The sequence below is a fragment of the Heloderma suspectum genome, chromosome 7, assembly GCF_057233095.1.
Source record: "Heloderma suspectum isolate Gila_16-S chromosome 7, 16-S_ref, whole genome shotgun sequence".
Taxonomy (NCBI): Eukaryota; Metazoa; Chordata; class Lepidosauria; order Squamata; family Helodermatidae; genus Heloderma; species Heloderma suspectum.
The window spans coordinates 111,181,704-111,198,250 of record NC_139464.1 but is presented as its reverse complement, the minus strand read 5'-3'; the positions used below and the strand labels follow the sequence as shown (position 1 = coordinate 111,198,250).

General features: G+C 41.4%; 1 protein-coding gene across 3 annotated transcripts in view; it reads right to left on the bottom strand.

Moving 5' to 3' along the window:
- Positions 1–2,355: 2,355 nt before the first annotated feature.
- The window catches only part of TM7SF3 (transmembrane 7 superfamily member 3), a 32,907-nt gene continuing 18,715 nt past the window's right edge, over positions 2,356–16,547 (bottom strand). For 2 of the 3 annotated variants that reach the window (XM_084811135.1, XM_084811138.1), the window contains exons 4-12: positions 16,165–16,285; positions 15,610–15,781; positions 14,322–14,499; positions 12,947–13,033; positions 11,993–12,073; positions 9,415–9,567; positions 7,086–7,183; positions 6,081–6,243; positions 2,356–5,432 (exon numbers count right to left, since the gene is read on the bottom strand). In XM_084811135.1, coding sequence (XP_084667261.1) covers positions 5,170–5,432; positions 6,081–6,243; positions 7,086–7,183; positions 9,415–9,567; positions 11,993–12,073; positions 12,947–13,033; positions 14,322–14,499; positions 15,610–15,781; positions 16,165–16,285 — 1,316 coding nt within the window. In that variant the 3' untranslated portion in view covers positions 2,356–5,169. Of the gene's footprint in view, positions 5,433–5,821; positions 5,951–6,080; positions 6,244–7,085; positions 7,184–9,414; positions 9,568–11,992; positions 12,074–12,946; positions 13,034–14,321; positions 14,500–15,609; positions 15,782–16,164; positions 16,286–16,547 lie in introns of those variants that run through there. The other variant, XM_084811136.1, reaches the window with a different exon arrangement.

The following is a 16,547-nucleotide window of genomic DNA, read 5'->3' as shown; positions in this document are numbered from 1 at the left end:
CTACACAACTTCCACCATTCCCCAGCCAGCATGGCTGGCTGGAGAATGCTGGGAGTTGTAGGACTTCTGCTGCCTAAACTTGCACAGGATTGCGCTGTTAATTACCAAGTAAACAAAATATTCAACTTTTAATATAAAAGGAAGCTTTTTTCTATTGTTTTTTGACTGCTAGAAAGAGATCGTTCTTGCTAGCTCATCTCTAAGGATGAAGACGAAGCTGATCACTATAAAATGCAAGTGTATAGAGTAGGAATTAGGTTTTAAGATCTGGTGCAGTAGACACGGTATGTACGTTGTGCTAGGGAATTTGAATTCTGCACTCAAGCAATTCAAGTTTATAACACAAGCAGCTGAATTCTAGAACCTGTATAAGTTATGCATATTTACATAAATCTGTTAGTATAATTCTAATTTTGCTAGTCAGAGAAGCTCCAGGAACTCTCGAAGGCACTGAAGCCCTTCTCTCCTCACAACCACTAGAACTGGTGTTCAGCTGTAACTGTGGCTTCAGCTGGCATTGTCCACTCACTTTCAAATATATCACAACCATAAGAACTAGAAAATCACTGTTGTAGTCTGTTCCCCTCTGGAATCCAAGCATACAGACATCTCTGCTCATAGCTTGTAATAGTAATGGTAAAGCTTCATTAGACAAGAGCATAACAGGAATGCTGAAGCCAGACTGCAATATTAACCCACTAGCCTTCATGCTTGCCCAAACTAGGGAGAAAAAATTGAGACTGTTGTAAACCATGGGCAGTATCCAGTGTTGCTTGTACACTAGCTACAAAGCTAGCAGGAGTTTGCTCCGCTGACCTGTCCTGTTCTGGAAATGAGTATTTCAGCACATTTCTGGGGTTGCTTTGGGAAGCGCTAGCAGTGGGTCCTGCTGCTACAACACGAACAGTGGAGGCGCAGCAGCATTAGATACTGCGCCATATTTGAGGACGTTTCTGCAAGCTTTTTGAACTGATCAGAAGAACCCTTATAAGAGAACAAGCAACATTCTCAAGAGTGAACGGGATTGTACACAAAACTACTGGACTTGTAATTTTAGAAATAGAAAAATAGTGACACACAGCCTTAACTTCCAGTTTTAGTACATTTTCTAGGGGGATAGATGTCAGAACTGCTCAAGAGAAAATAGAGAAAACCAGCGTCGCTCTGATCAGGCAGCAGGTGTCCTAAAAAAATGAATAGTAGCAAACACAGTACTTTTTCTTAACTCTGGTCTTATTTTGTGTGATAAACTGGATTTCACTTCTCCCCAAGGGCCAATTTAAAAATGTTTTCCACTGTAAAACCAGCCGTCCCCAATTGAGACAATGAGATGGGTTTATTTTCTTATGTCTGTGATTCAAGAGGGAAGTGTGCATCTCATTGGCATGCTTCCCACAAACTACAAGTCTCAGAACTTTCCGTAGTTCTTTTTGGGATGGACAAGCAATATAATTAGTCTCGGGCATTGAAATCCTAGGGACAGTGAGCCAGTGACATTGATAGGATTTACAGGCTGTAGAGTATGTGAGTCAATGAGTTAGGTCTCTGATCTCAAGATTCACAAAAGAACCAATACTAGATTCCAGAGCCAGAAGCCATGTCTGAAAAGCATGTGTCATGTTATAGCAATTTTATATCAGTTGCACTGATTACATGTTCATTTCCAGGCTCAATTTGGTGTATAGTGCTAATCTTTAAAGCCCTGAATAGTTTGTACCCAGGTTATCTGAAGGATTGCCTACACCCCTATCAACCTGCATAGGCCTCAGAGGCTCTAGTCTCTGGCCAGCCACTAATATTGGTCAGGATGGCACGTGACAGGGCCTGTTCAGTGTTGGCCCCCACACTTGGCAAATTCCTTCTTCTAGAGAATTCTACCTGGCTTCCTCTCTTGTGATCTTTAAGTGGTCCTTCTGAGATTATTATGTGAAGTTCTGTATTGATCTTATTGCTGGCCACTATGTGTGGTTTTATCTGATAATTTTATATGTGTGTTCAATTGCTTTAACATTTTTATTGTGCACCACCTTGTGTGGACTTGCCCTAAAATAAAACGTAAGGTTAAAGTATGAAAAGTGTAATCATATGAAACAGATTAAGATCAGAACAGGTGACATAGTGAACAAATATTCCAATGCTGGATAAACTTATTTGTACTCTCTTGATCCTAATAAGCAAGATCCTAATATCCAGCCAGATCAGATCAGTCTGTAGCTGTGTTCCTATGCTTTCCACTTCATTTGGACAAAAATACACTAGCTACCCCCTTTACCAGATAAAACAGCAATACACAACAGGCTAAGCTGAAACATACTGACCAGTCCACAAATACAAGAAATCTCAGACAACTAACACTTCAGTTTCAAGCACATCTTTATTATAAAAAGGGATAGAAAATGGGTTAAATGTTTTTGCATTATAACTCATGGCAGTTAAACAAAACAAAACAAAGTAATTATGGCTAATTTTTATACCAAAGTATTTACTGCTTGGTCACATCAGATATGGCAGTTAATCTCAGCACCAAAAAGTGACCAGACAGCCAACAGTATTGAGTCGCTCTGTGCAAAAGGGACACAATATATTTCATCTATTTCTTTCTCTTTTCCACATTAAAATTAAATTAATCTCTGAACAGCTGCCAAGAACTATAGACTTTTCCATCTTTTATCAGTTGTAATCCAATTGCTAGCTTTTTAAAAATTTAAAATAATTTTAGGTGAAATTATCAACTATGTTGGTTCATTTGACACAAGAATGCCTTACAAGTATTCAAAAAGAACATTAAAGAACACTGTTTTTGCTTAATCACTTGAGCCTGTGTGGGGTTGCAGAGATGCAACCAGGAGGTTCACACTGTTCCTTTAAATTTCCTGAGACAGCATAGCACATAAGGCAGCTACAGCATCATTTGTCTTGCACCCCTCCTTGTGCAGCACACATAGGGTCTTGTTAGTTACACCAGGCAGGGAAGGGTGGGCTACATAACCAGGAGAGGAATGGTAAAAGGTACAGTGCATCTCTGGGTTTCCACCTGGCAACCTTAGGCATGAGATAAAATTTAAGCATTAACATTAAAAATTAGGCAAGTTTTAGATGTGTGCATTGTCTTCTCATTTAAGGTGTCGTAACGCAGCAGCTCTCCTGATTTAAGAGAGAAGTCAGTGCAGTTTGTGCCAATAAGCCTTTCCCCACTACTGAAATGTACAGAGTCAGCAAAACAGCCAGCAGCTCAAGAAAGAATCAACATGGAATGCACCAGATCCTTGTTACACATAAGCTGTATTTGAACTGAAAAGGGAGATAAGAGGAGAATGTAGTCTCATGTCTTAAACACTGCCTGTCTACTCTAGAAAGAAAACGTGACACACAGTGCCAAATTCTGTAGCGATGAAGCTCCTACACACTAAATTAGTTGTGTAGATTTGCAGGCACAGCTTTTGCTACCGCAGCAATGAATGGAGAACCTGATCTGCCGAAGTTCTTTTATTCCTGTGCCTAATGAAGGCACGGAACTCTGTTCCACATACTGGATCTCAAAATCCCAATGAAGCTAAGCATTTATCAACATGCTTCCTCTCCCTTGACCAAACAGGCTCTGAGAATATGACATGGACCAGGGTACACTTTGATTAAGCCAGGATGCACATGCCTTCTTGCCCCTACAACTGTAAAGTGGCTAGTTATCCTGCTTTGTGTCACTTCTTTGCCCACTGAAGCTACATAAGTGGCAGGAAAAGATGCTTCAATATTGTATTCACACAATCCTTACAAGCTGCTTTTTTGGATTTGCAGTTCTAACCAGGCAAAGGGGGAGGATTATATTGGGCAATTAGTAATTAAACAGGCAACATCCAGCTGTGCAACGTTTTATTAGGCCTATACAGCACACACACCGGAGCTGCCAAATTCAGAGCAGACAGGAAGATGATGTGAGAGAAGATGAAGTTAAAATGCCTCTGTTTTCTGCACTGCCCTTGCATAATTGTCCCCTCTATTCTGAGCAGATGGCTCACATGCAGGCTTAAGGAACACCCCTGCCCTCCGTGTGCCTTCAGCCTGGTAGAGATAACAAGGCTGGGGATGTTTTGGCCCCCTGAGCAACTTAAGTGAGGAAGCAACTTAGGTCTATTACCCTTCCCCCTCCAGGAAGTTGGCTCTCTTAGGCTATTACATTTTCTGAACAACAGTGCCTCAAATGCCTGTGAACCTGTTCTTTCAATATATAAAGAAAGGGAAAACATTTCAGTGACGAGGAATATTGTGGCCAAGAACAATAGTCCTATATGAAAAGGAACTTCAGCGACTTACAGGCCACTGTAAAAATTAGTCACATTTACTCTACAGTTTTTTTCTTTCTAATTAAAAAAAAAACCCTTCAGTTTCAGGAGACCATTCTTTTTTTAGCCTTAGCAGCCACAACTCACTAAAACCAAATTAACAGCCTGCTAGAGACTTATGCCCTAAAATGTAATTTTTTTTCCTCTCCTCTTGGTTTTTAGAATCGAAATTGCTTATTTGTTTTGACACACAGGAAGTGAACACAAGTTAACCTGGTGCAATTAAAACATTTTAATACTGCCTGACTACTTAAGAGCTGTTATTGGCAAGCAGTGAGAATGCAAGTTTTGTAGCAATAACTTTAATAGTTCCAAGGCCACTACGAGGTTGTTCTTCTATTTGTAGCCAAATCTGCAACTACTTTCCCCCACATTTTGTACATTTGGCTCGTAACCTAAACCTATACTAAAAAGGGTGGTGTTTCATACCGTTGTTGAAGATAAGCGAAGAACTATGCATGTGCTTGAAGTGACCATTTTCTTTTTCTCAGTGTTTTGAAGCTTTAAAAGTTTTACACCTCACCATTAAGCTACCTCTCCATCCTACCCTCCCCACCCCAATAACTTAACACATTGCACATACACGTACTCCATCCTTGTTACAAACTACAGCCAGACAAAAGTGCCTGTGTGCTACAGCACGGAAAGCAGATCACTAAGCAGAGCATAGGGCTTCTCTTAGTCAGCAAGCATGGATCTTTCTCTAGTCCATTCTAGTCTTTGTTGAGGAAGGCAAGGTAACAGAGGAAGTCCTCAGCACCGGGGGATGCCTACTGGTTCCCGAAAGTCTCCAGCCACATTTCTCAAGTCTTTCCACTTGTACATCAGTTTACAAGAGTAATGGTGTTCTTTCCCCAGCTGGTTGCTCTTTTTGGAAGAAGTCCTTAATCTGGGATAGCTTACTATGAATCCTCTCTCTCAGGGGAGGGACATGGTGACTGGGATCCAGGATGTTAGTTATCCTGCGCTCTCTCTCACGCTTCCATATCCGATAGGGGTGCGGTGGGAAAGGTGCCTCGTGTCTCTCTCGGCGCAGCTGTACCGTTATTCCTCCAATTGCTAGCATTGCCCATACTGCTAAGATGATGAGGTCTGCAAGATGAAGAAACCATTCAATCAATAGGTAGTTTCCATGATGTGGAGGATTTCCCTTCTTTTCAGCATGACAGTCGGAAGCATTATTTGCTTACTTCACCCAGTTTTGCTTTCCATTTTCTTACATCTACAACTCCCATATTTCCCTGTCTCCTTTTGGAAATCCATCTTGACAACTAATTCTTCCCAAAGGCCTTGAACTATTATCCTTGGTCCCTAATGCAGTAACAAGAACAACTTGAGATGTTCTGTGGAAGTGGCAAAAGGATAGGCATATATGCTTCTGGCTTTTGTCTGAAGAGGTGAGATGTACATTTCCCCAGTGGGTACCGCGTATGCACCTCCAGCCAGAGCACAATGCATGGATTTCTCCCCTCCCCTTGGGCAAGAGCCAGAAGCTTAGGAAGCAGCAGCAGAGTCATTTACCCTTTCTTGGAACATTCAACTCCTCTCTAGGCCAAGCATACTTGGCAACTGCATTCATAAGGCACAACATTTTCGTTCGCTGTTTCCGTCTGTCAAACATGAATGTGCAAGCATTTTAGAGTAAGGGATGCTATATACTTCTCTCTACAAGTTCTCATGGGCAAACCCCCCAATCAAGGAAGCAAACAGCCTTTCCCCATCCCTCATCTCAAGACATACCATTAGGCTGAAAGGGCACACTTGTGTAAGCTCTCCTGAAGTCTTCATTTAGAATTCTCCGAAGCAGATCTATGCCAATGTAAGAAAGACTTGTGTACATGTAACATGCTGTGGCCAAGACTATGGTATAAGATCCTATTATGCCACATGTCAAGATGTTGAGCTGAAGAGAAAGATCAGAACATGAATAGCTTTGAAATTATAAAATTAGTTTTCACAGTATCTAGCAGCTATCTGTGCAGGCAGAGGTGTCTGAAATCCCGTAACTGGGTCATGAGGCCAGATTTCATGTGGCTTCTTGTTTCAATGCCTTTCCTATCTCCATTTTTGTTCTATTAGTGCCTTTGTAGTGCATGTTCATAAAGGGAAACTACTCTTGTTTGCACTGCAGTTTGTGCAGGAGTACAGAAGGTGTTGAACTGCTAGGAAATGCAGTTCAGCAGAGGCAAAATGTAGCAAGGCTTTTAACCAATGTGATTCACTGAGCACTGGTTTTTACTCATTACATTCACTGCCCTTTTACCATAACGGTACACAAAGAGCAGTGAATAACTAGCATAGTATAAAATCAAACACAAAACAAAGGTGGTATTTGGGGAAGGGGTTCGGAGGGAAAAAAATATAATGGAGCTGGGATTTCATACATGAAAGGTTTACTGAAATAACATAGATTGCCTCTTACAACTATAGAGGAGATATTCTGGCAGATTTGTCAGGATATATTTATATATCATATATACATAATATATATGAGTGAATGAGTATGTTGCCTTTTCAGTGGTTGCACCACCATTATTGCTCAGTTCCAGCAGTTCTCATGTCCTGAGTAGAAGGGACCTTGAGCAGGGCCTCTCCCAAATATCTTACAGGCAGGGTGGGGGCATATAATGACAAGGGCAAACTCTTGTAAAGGTAGTTCAGTTGTAGTATTCTGTACACCACCATTCCAAAATGTACAAGAAAACTGAAGGTGAAACAATTTAGCTTTAAAAAAAAGATACTTACAACTCTGGGGCAGCCAACAAAAAAAATTGGGACCATCAAGGTGATGCAACAGAAGGTCACCCAGAATACAGCATCATCCTGGAAAACTTTATAGTCTCCTGTGAAGGATTCATAACACGAGTCAAAGGCAATTCTAGTCTCCATGCAAAACCAGTTTAATCAAAGTTTAAAACCATGACCAGACTGGTATGTTTCTTACAAAAAGGCTCATTTAACACACCTAGACCAATATCCATAACCCAACTACTTTGGAAAAATTAACTGCATATAAAAGGGACAACTGAGGAACAAAATAATTGTGGAATGTAGGCTATATACTTTCCCCAAGTGAATGCTTGATGGAACACTTGATGAAATGTATCTGAACTCTATATTACATAAGTTATGCAAGATGTGTCAGGTTCATGTATAATATGAAGATTCACAAATTCTTATGCAAACTAATTGCAAATACTACAAGTTATTTTAGAGTGTAATTTATTTTAAACTAGTAGTTCTGTCTATACAACGGTGAGAAAAAGTTTGTGAACCCTAATGATAATTACGGAAATTCCATAGTTTTACCATGATGGTCTTTGTGAATCAAAACCAGTCCTTTTCTAAATATCCAGTAGGGTTTATATTAACCAATTCCGTGTCTTGTGAAATAAAATGATGTATAAATTAGGCAAACAATGAGTACTTAAGAGTCAGAGTATGTGCAAAAGTGAGTGAGGGTTGCATCAGCTCAATTAAAGGGAATAATTAGAATCAGGTGTTTAATTAGGTAGATCTTCAGGGGTGAGTTTGGGAGGCCTCACCCTATAAAAGGATCAGAAACTTTGTGACTTTGGTCTTCACCATATGGTTGTGTGGAAACACATCATGCCACTATCAAAAACCGTCTCTGAGGACCTCAGAAAAGCAGTTATCACTGCTCATCAGTCTAGAAAGGGTTACAAAACCATTTCTAAGGATTTGGGGCTCCACCAATCCACTGTTGGACTGATAGTCTTCAAATGGAGAAGGTTCAAGACCACAGTCACACTGCCCAGGAGCAGTCATCCTACCAAAATCTCTCCAAGAACAAACTGGCACATCATCCAGGAAGTAAAAAAGAACCCCAGAGTAACATCCAAGGATCTGCAGGCCACTCTTGCCTTGGCTAATGTGGATGTTCATGACTCAACGATCAGAAAAAGACTGAAAAAGAATGGTGTTCATGGCAGGATAGCCAGGAGGAAACTGCTGCTGTTTAAAAAGAACATTGCTGCCCGTCTGAACTTCACTAAAGATCACACAGGTGATCCCCAAGACTTCTGGAACAATGTTCTCTGGGCAGACGAGTCAAAAGTAGAACTTTTTGGCCTCCATGAGAAAAACTATGTTTAGCGAAAAACAAACTCTGAGTTGGAACAAAAGAACCTCATCCCAACCATCAAGCATGCTGGTCGGAATGTGATGGTTTGGGCCTGCTTTGCTGCCTCAGGACCTGGATGGCTTGCCAACATTGATACAACCATGAATTCTGCAGAGTATCAGAAGATTCTAGAGGAGGATGTCAGGCCATCTGTCTCTGAGCTGAAGCTGAACTGAAAGTGGGTCATGCAAGAAGACAATGATCCTAAACATACAAGCAGATCTATAAAAGATCGACTGCAGAAGAAGAAATTCCATGTTGTAGAATGGCCTAGTCAAAGTCCAGACCTAAACCCCACTGAAATATTGTGGCAGCACCTGAATTGACCTGTTCATGCAAGGAAGCCCTCAAATGTCACTGAGTTGAAGCAGTTTTGTAAGCAGGAATGGGCCAAAATTCCTCAAAACCAATGTGAGGGACTGACCAACAGTTATAGGAAATGCTTACTTGAAGTCATTGCTGCTCAAGGGGCTGCCACCAGGTACTGAATCTAAAGGTTCACATACTTTTTCACACATGGATATTGAATGCTGAATCAGTTGTGGATAAATAAATGTTGAAAAAGCATCATGTTTACGTGTCACTTGTTCAATCAGGTTATCTACTGTTCTTTATCTAGGATTATGGGGTTAGATTAAGATCTAATAACATCTTAGTTGGGAATACGTGACAATCCTACGGGGTTCACAAACTTTTTCTCGCCACTGTGTTTCTCGCCATTATAATATATGGGATGATTGACAATGGTCTCCATTTTAATATAGCAACTTTTTTTTTAATCTCAGCAAGACAACAGGCAGTCTCTCTAAGAACTGGAAGTCAGCAGATAGGAGTTGAGTTATCCCAACACCAGCTTCATAAAACAAAACATATTCACACATCTGTGGGAACAATAAAAAATATCTCAGGAATTATGACTTTGTGACATACCTAAGGGAGTGAATAAAACTGTAGATGCGACAAGGAACCCCAGCACTAGTCCTACAATCAACATACACAGGATCACGAAGCCAAATCGCCACCAGTAAGCCACCAAGAGGAGACCGCCAACAACTCCAGCTACTGCTGTAAGGGCAAGCCTGACTGAAAAGGCAAAGGCAAGGGGAGGAGGAGGAGAAAGTGTACAATGGTAAGAAAAGTCAGTTGCATACATTTATCCAATCCTGCCCATTCTTGAAAGATTACACTTTAGGGTTTCACATTGTTTTTTCAAATTCTATGCTAATAAGAGTTTCCAGAAAGGTAGGGAAGGTAGTCTGTTGCAGCAAGAACACATAGAATAGTTTAGAGATTTAAAGACTAACAGATTTATTATGGCATAAGCTTCTATGGACTTTGTCCTAATAAATAAGACTTACTGCAAGTTGAGCAGATCCATCCTAGTTTTCTAAAATGTGAACCTACCACTGTAGAGGGGTTGCTGCTTCCCCATGGTTGGCTGGATCCCATGTTGTTAAAAACGTTATCTGAGCATCCAGAGAAGTGTGGGACCAATCATGTAGAATCAGCAGCTACACAGCACTGATAACTGTATGAGTGTAACATTTCACTCTAAGCATCTAGTTCAAGATTGCCTGTAGTTTTTTCATTAGTAGAGAAAGAAAGATACACTTCCACAGCCAACAACAGGATTTACACTTGCTTAACGTTTTCCTTTTGATAACAGAGATCCTATATATACTAGCTTATCATATATTTATCCAGCGCTTTTTCTGAAAAAATTGGAGCTCAAGAATTCACATTTCCACCTCACTCAAGAGTCCATGCTTGCCAATGGCTACCACCCTCTGATGAGGATGACAGTGGGGTCTCAGCCTTATTTACTAGCTTGCAGCTGGGGAAAGGACAGAATCCTGTCCACAGTTGTGCTGAGACTTCTGAAGATTGGTGCAATGGAGAATATCCCTGCCTCCTCTCCAGTTCCAAGCTAGGGACAATGGCTGGGGCAGACTGTTTTCTGCTCACCACCCACATGAGCCCTAGCCTTTGGTTGTTTTGAGCTAATGCCAAAACAAGACTATCCTTCCCTCCCCAGTTCAGGGACTAAGGCTGCAATCCTATGACACTTACCTGGGGGCAAGCCCCACTGAACAGTAGGACTCACTTCCCAGGAAACATACACAGGATTATGCTTAAAGAAAAGGGAGAGGTTCTAACACCACAGATTTGCTTTGTCTGCCAAGGCCAGCCACGATTTGTGGACCTCTGACCTTACTTACGGTTTTCAGGAGATCCCACATCCAGGCAACTTAGAGGTTTTCCTTCCAGAATTCCTACTGCACATTTCCCCCTCTAGTAATTGATATAATACAAATGAATCACCAAGTCCACCAAACAGTTTGTGGAGGGGGGAGGTTGCAAAGAAGTGGGGGGGGGGAGGCAGAATGCCCCCAAGACCACAGAGCCCCACATGACTCTCTGACGGACCTAAGTCTGCAAACATTCTGGATTTTAAAAAAACTTTTGACTGTTAACTTCATCTTGCTTTTGTAAAAGGAAAAAACTCAATCCTTCCATAAAGAAATGAAAGCCTACACTGAAATTCTCTAATTATTCACTGAGAGCTAGGCATCCAAGATGGTCAAATAGCATGTTGACATTACTAGTGTAAATAAAGAACGGACAGTCTTACTGTGTGTCTTCTCCATTAACACAATTCATTTTGTATCAAAGAGGCAGAACTCTGCAACTTGTATAGATTATGCAAACTGAGGATGGTTACAGAATTCTCTTACGATGCATAATTTATTCTGCACTGTTTACTTTTCACAATGTATTCTTTTTCACTAGTTATGGGGGAGGGATTCAGCCATCTATTTAGCTTTTGACACTGCCCACACACTTTCACACATCTTCACAGCATAAGGGTAAGAACCTTTTCCCTTAAAGAAAAAAAAAAAGCGAGAGCCAAGATGATATGCAGGAAGTTGAATTCTGCACTTGCTGTACTTTTTTGCACTGCCACAGAATTGAAGGATACATACAACTCCTGCTTGTGGCCCATGGACTCATTAGAATCTTAGAATGCCAAACTTTAAATCAAGTTAAAGAAATCGTGGCAGATCACAGGATGCAATGTGGACTTTGCTTCCTCCTAGCAAAAATACCAGTTTTGCAACTCGTGAAAAAACAAAAAGCCATCCCTGTTGCTTGTAATACCTTTTTGAATCTTGGCCATGTTATAAAAAGTTTGCACATCTCATGCAATGAGCCTGTTCTGGGCCTTCTGGTGCTACCTGGGAAGCCCTCCTTGGACTTGATAGTTCAGTAATGAGAAGCATTAATATTCATTAATGTAATATTCATCTTTGTAAGCCACTCTGAGAGCCTTTTTCGGCTGAAGAGTAGGGTAAAAACGCCTTAAATAAAAATAAAATAAATAAGCAACTGATGGTCACATCAAACCAAGTCGGCCAGCCCTTTTTACCAGGAGCACTGATGTTCCAACGTCAGGCTTCAAACAAACATTCAAAGAGCCCAAATAAATCCATCCCATAACTCTGCTTACCATCGTAATCAAGAGCCGATGTTCTAGTAATGGCTATGAAGAAAAAGAATGCCATGGAGATGAAGCCCATAAAAAATAGATCTAAGGGGAGAAGTTAGAAATACTTATTAAAAATAGTATTTTTTCCAGGAAAGATTAAGATGCAGTTGTGAATATTAGAAAGAATCCACCTGGTTTTAAGAGGGCTCTACAAGGTCAGTATTTATTCATTCATTCATTCATTCATTCATTTCTATACTGCCCAACAGCCAAAGCTCTCTGGACACATAAACATGAGGACTGTATCATGGTTGTAAACATTATCCCCATAGGTACAGGGGCAGAACTCCAAATCCAATAAAAGCCACTGTTATGTTCATTAAAGAGCCTGTAAACAGGAAGCCCCTTTTAAAGGGCTCATACTTTCGAGGCAATGGAGCTAAGAGTAGCTGTTATGCAACCCTGATCTATTCCTACTAATATGGAATTATTTCATTAACTCCCCACACTGTGTGCTGGAGCACACAAGTGTGCTACAAGTAGTAAAGGCTCCTGTAAGCCCAAGTATCCACCCAGAGAGGAGGCTGCCTGCAGTGTCTCTGCATGGCTAGCTGCTCTGGATATGTCTCCATCAGCTTCCATAGGGGAGGAGGGGCAACAGCTGATTCTGCAATCTCTCCATATTGGGCATGACTGAGCAGTCAAGCACTGATACAGGGACACTGCAGAAGTATCCATCATAAAAGAGGCTACCTGTCACTTCTCTGGGATAGGTCTGGGATTGCCTCCTGCCAATCCTCAGATCAATGATTTATGCAAAAACACAGCGGTGAGGTAGACACATTTCTCTCAGACTCTCTATAACAGGAGTGGGGACCTGTGGCCCTTCGGGAGTTGTTGATCAGAGTTCAGCAAATTTAACTTTGTTGGGAACCATGTCTCGCTGTTCTGCATTGCAGTATCCCCAACCGGTACCTGTTTTCCAGAACCTGTGTCCAAGGAAACAGATGAAGAGGCCAAAGACAGCAAGTGCGGTGAAAAATATTTTGGTGGAGAGTTTTCCTGTACAAGGAAACAAGAGAAGAACGAGCATGTACATTTCTTGAGTAGCCTTTGCTGCTGATGGTTAAACAAGTTGAAGAGGCAATTTTCCTCCAAGGAATGATAAAGAGGCAGCTTCAGCCTACAATACGCCATGCACCGAAGGCATTTTGACAGGCTTTTTCCAGAAGAAGGTGGTCACTATCAAGGTCATCCTTCTACAGTTGTCAAACTGTTTGACAAATTAGACCCCCCTCTGTGAAAAACTATAGGGACATTTTAATCGCTGCAATTAAAAAGAAAAGAAAGATTAAAGCTACAGTAGGTATCGTTCCTCCAGAATTCCCAGCTGCTACTTCCCTGAAGAATTTAACTTTAAAATATAGACAAACATAATAAACGAGTAACTGCACCATTCAGCACAGTTGACCAATTCCTCTTCGACAGCACCCGAAGGCTTCCTTTCCTTTCAACTTCAAGGTAATATTGGTCAAGGTCAAGGTAATATTGTCAAATATTGTCATTCCCATCTCTGTATATTGGGAGTACAGTGTATAATATGGCGAGATGAGAATGGCAGTACTGACCTCCCTCATAGGGATCCTGAGAGGGCCAAACTAAATGTCCTCCTAATCATTCATAGCCACAGTATTTTAATCATGCGTAGTGTAGCTATGCATGATAGTTTTACTTACGCCGTTGTAAGTACACAGATCTCCGATTTAGATCAGGACCATGGAACTCCAGGGAGGGGTGTGTGTGTTAAACCTTCCCCCCACCCATTTCCCCCTGAAATTCACCCTACATACACATACCGCACTATAAATGATGAGGGGAACATTTAGTTTGCTCCTTAGGTAAACTGGCAGAGGTGTTATGGTACAGAGACTTTCAAGGCCATATTGAACCATTCAATGAATTAGAGTTTGAAGAGCTGCCTCCAGCCTTCTATTCAGGTCATGTGTAAAACTGTCTTCTGCCAGCAGCCAGTTTCCAATGGGCAAGTGGCGATTTACAAACTCTGAAGTATGGTGTCAAGCCCTCCCCCCTGTTCTAATGTTATTGGAGCGGCATAACATAAAGCCAGTAACCATACCATTTCTGCACTGTAAGAATCTAGCATTTTTGACTCCCAACCCAGGACTCAAATCTCATTTCAGAAAGAGTGGGTTCAAGATGACACCAGGTGAGACATCCTTCCGCCCCCTCTCCCAAGGAGCTGCCAAAAAATAAAGACCAGCCTCTTGGCCACCATGTTCCCTTATGTACATAGAATTGGACAAATTACGTATGTTTTCAGTTGACTTACTGAGAGTGGAGCAGTTATCCACCAAGGCAGAGACGCTACACGCATATGTGTGAACAGGTACATATGCAGCTGAGGTGTTCCACAGTGGGTCCCTCACTATGACATTGTAGATCACTCCTTGTCCAGGGAGTGAGGAAAAGTACAAGTCAGTTTTGTCTTGGCTAGTTAAGGTCATCATCTGTGTGTGTGGGGGGGGGGGGAATATAAAAAGAACATTTAGGAAATAAAAGTGATGGAACACACACACTCCCACAACCCACATTTAGAGGCGAGCACTGTGTTTACTCCTAACACACTGGATTAGTCATTAAAATATTGGTAACCTCTCAACTGAAGAATCTCCAAGGCAGTTAACAAGTCATACTAGAAGCAATATAAAATAATATAAAAAGACTCCCCCCCCCCCCCCGGCCCTATATATGCTAAAATTTGGATTGTTCAGGCTCAGGCGGAAAAATTTTGGGAAGAGACTAGTGGAAGCTCTACGGCAGAGTACATGCTTTGCATACAGAAGGTCACAGGTTCTGGCATTGCCACTTAAAACAGGGATGGAGAACATACGGCTCTCCAGACGGCCCTCCCATCATCCCTCACCACTTCTACACTGCTATGAGTTACAGCCCAACAACATCAGGAGGGCTACATGTTTCCCCATCCCTGAGTTAAAAGAAATTCTGGAGAATTCCTCTCTCTTTCAGACCCCAGAGAGTCACTACCAATACTAAGCTACACTGACCAACACGTATATAAACCAGCTTTCTATGTTTATGTGATTCGCGTGCACGACCTATAGTCTCCTATTGAAGCAAGTCACCTCAGACACAGGCTACAAAAGGTTTCAAGATAACTTCATTGGAAACTGACTGAAGGAGTTACACCAGGGGTAAGCAGTGTGGTGCTGACGGACACCTTTCTTGGTGCCCATCAAGGTGCTCTAGCCCTCCACTTTTTAAAAAATTAACACATTTTCTTACTGCCAGCTGGGACTGATGTGAAATATGCATCTGTTGGTGCTGAAAATTGTGGGTTCAAAGGATTTGTTTAGTGTGTTTTTGTTTAGTGTGTATTTTATTTAGCTCAGACCTCACTTCTGCCTTGTTCTCTTAGGCAGGTTAGTTGTCCTTGCCATGCCTCCCATGGTAGCCATTTTGTGATGGTGCCCAGGGCAATTTATCAAATTAACAAATGTGCCCACAGTCCAAAAAACTTGACTACCTCTGAGTTACTTGGTCATACAGCAGGATCTCAAAAGCACCATTAATCCATACACCAAAAGCGTACAACTTACTTTAACCCCATTAGCTCTGATATTTTGCACCTCAGACATCTTCCTCATGTGGCTCACAAATGCTGCTTCAGTCAGGTCATTCTCTGGTAGGAAGTACTGATAGATGTCATAGTATAGTCGCCACCTAGAGTCCCGACTAGTTCCAAAATCACATGAAGGTGGATTTGTACCTCTGGAAAATTGCAGAGAGAATATTTACTTGAACTGAGTTAGGCCAGCTATCATACTTTGCTTTAATGGTCTAATTGTCACACTTTGCTTTAATGTTCCAGAGTTTTTAGTAGCAGTTCCTCTTCCCCTCCCAAACATTACAAAGCCTATTCATACATCTTATTGTTGCCCACAGATAAAAAGACAAATTCAGACATTACAAACATGGACAAACATGGTTAGCCTAACTCTGAAAACCATCCTAATTTCCTCCTTTCCTTTGCCGTCAGCCTGTATGTCTTAAGATTCTGACAGAGCCCTAATGAAACAACTTTGTTCAGAACTGTAAGAATATATATTAACTCCTATAGCCCTCGGGTAAGACTGAGGGCTAAATACACATACCTCATGTACCCCAGATTTGCTGGGGCAAATTTAACATGCGTCTCGGCCAAGTTATAGTCTAAATAGATATTGGGGTCAATTTCCAAGTTAAATTCCAGGTTGCAGCCTCCAGGAATTGGATCTAGACAAAAAGAGTCAAAACAACTTGAGTAAAAAAGGGGTTATGACAGGTTTTGAACTATCTGGGAAATCAAGTTACTGTTATGTTCATTGCTTTTGTTAACAGGCTCCACCGGCATGCAGCAGAGTTATATTCACCCACTGCAGGTCTAATGCTGGCTCTCTGCAAACCATGATTTGTAAACTGAGAACTAGCTTCATGAATGCATTACATCTCCCCTGCTATGGTTGCGATGTACTAACTCAAGGCATGGCTCCTTCAT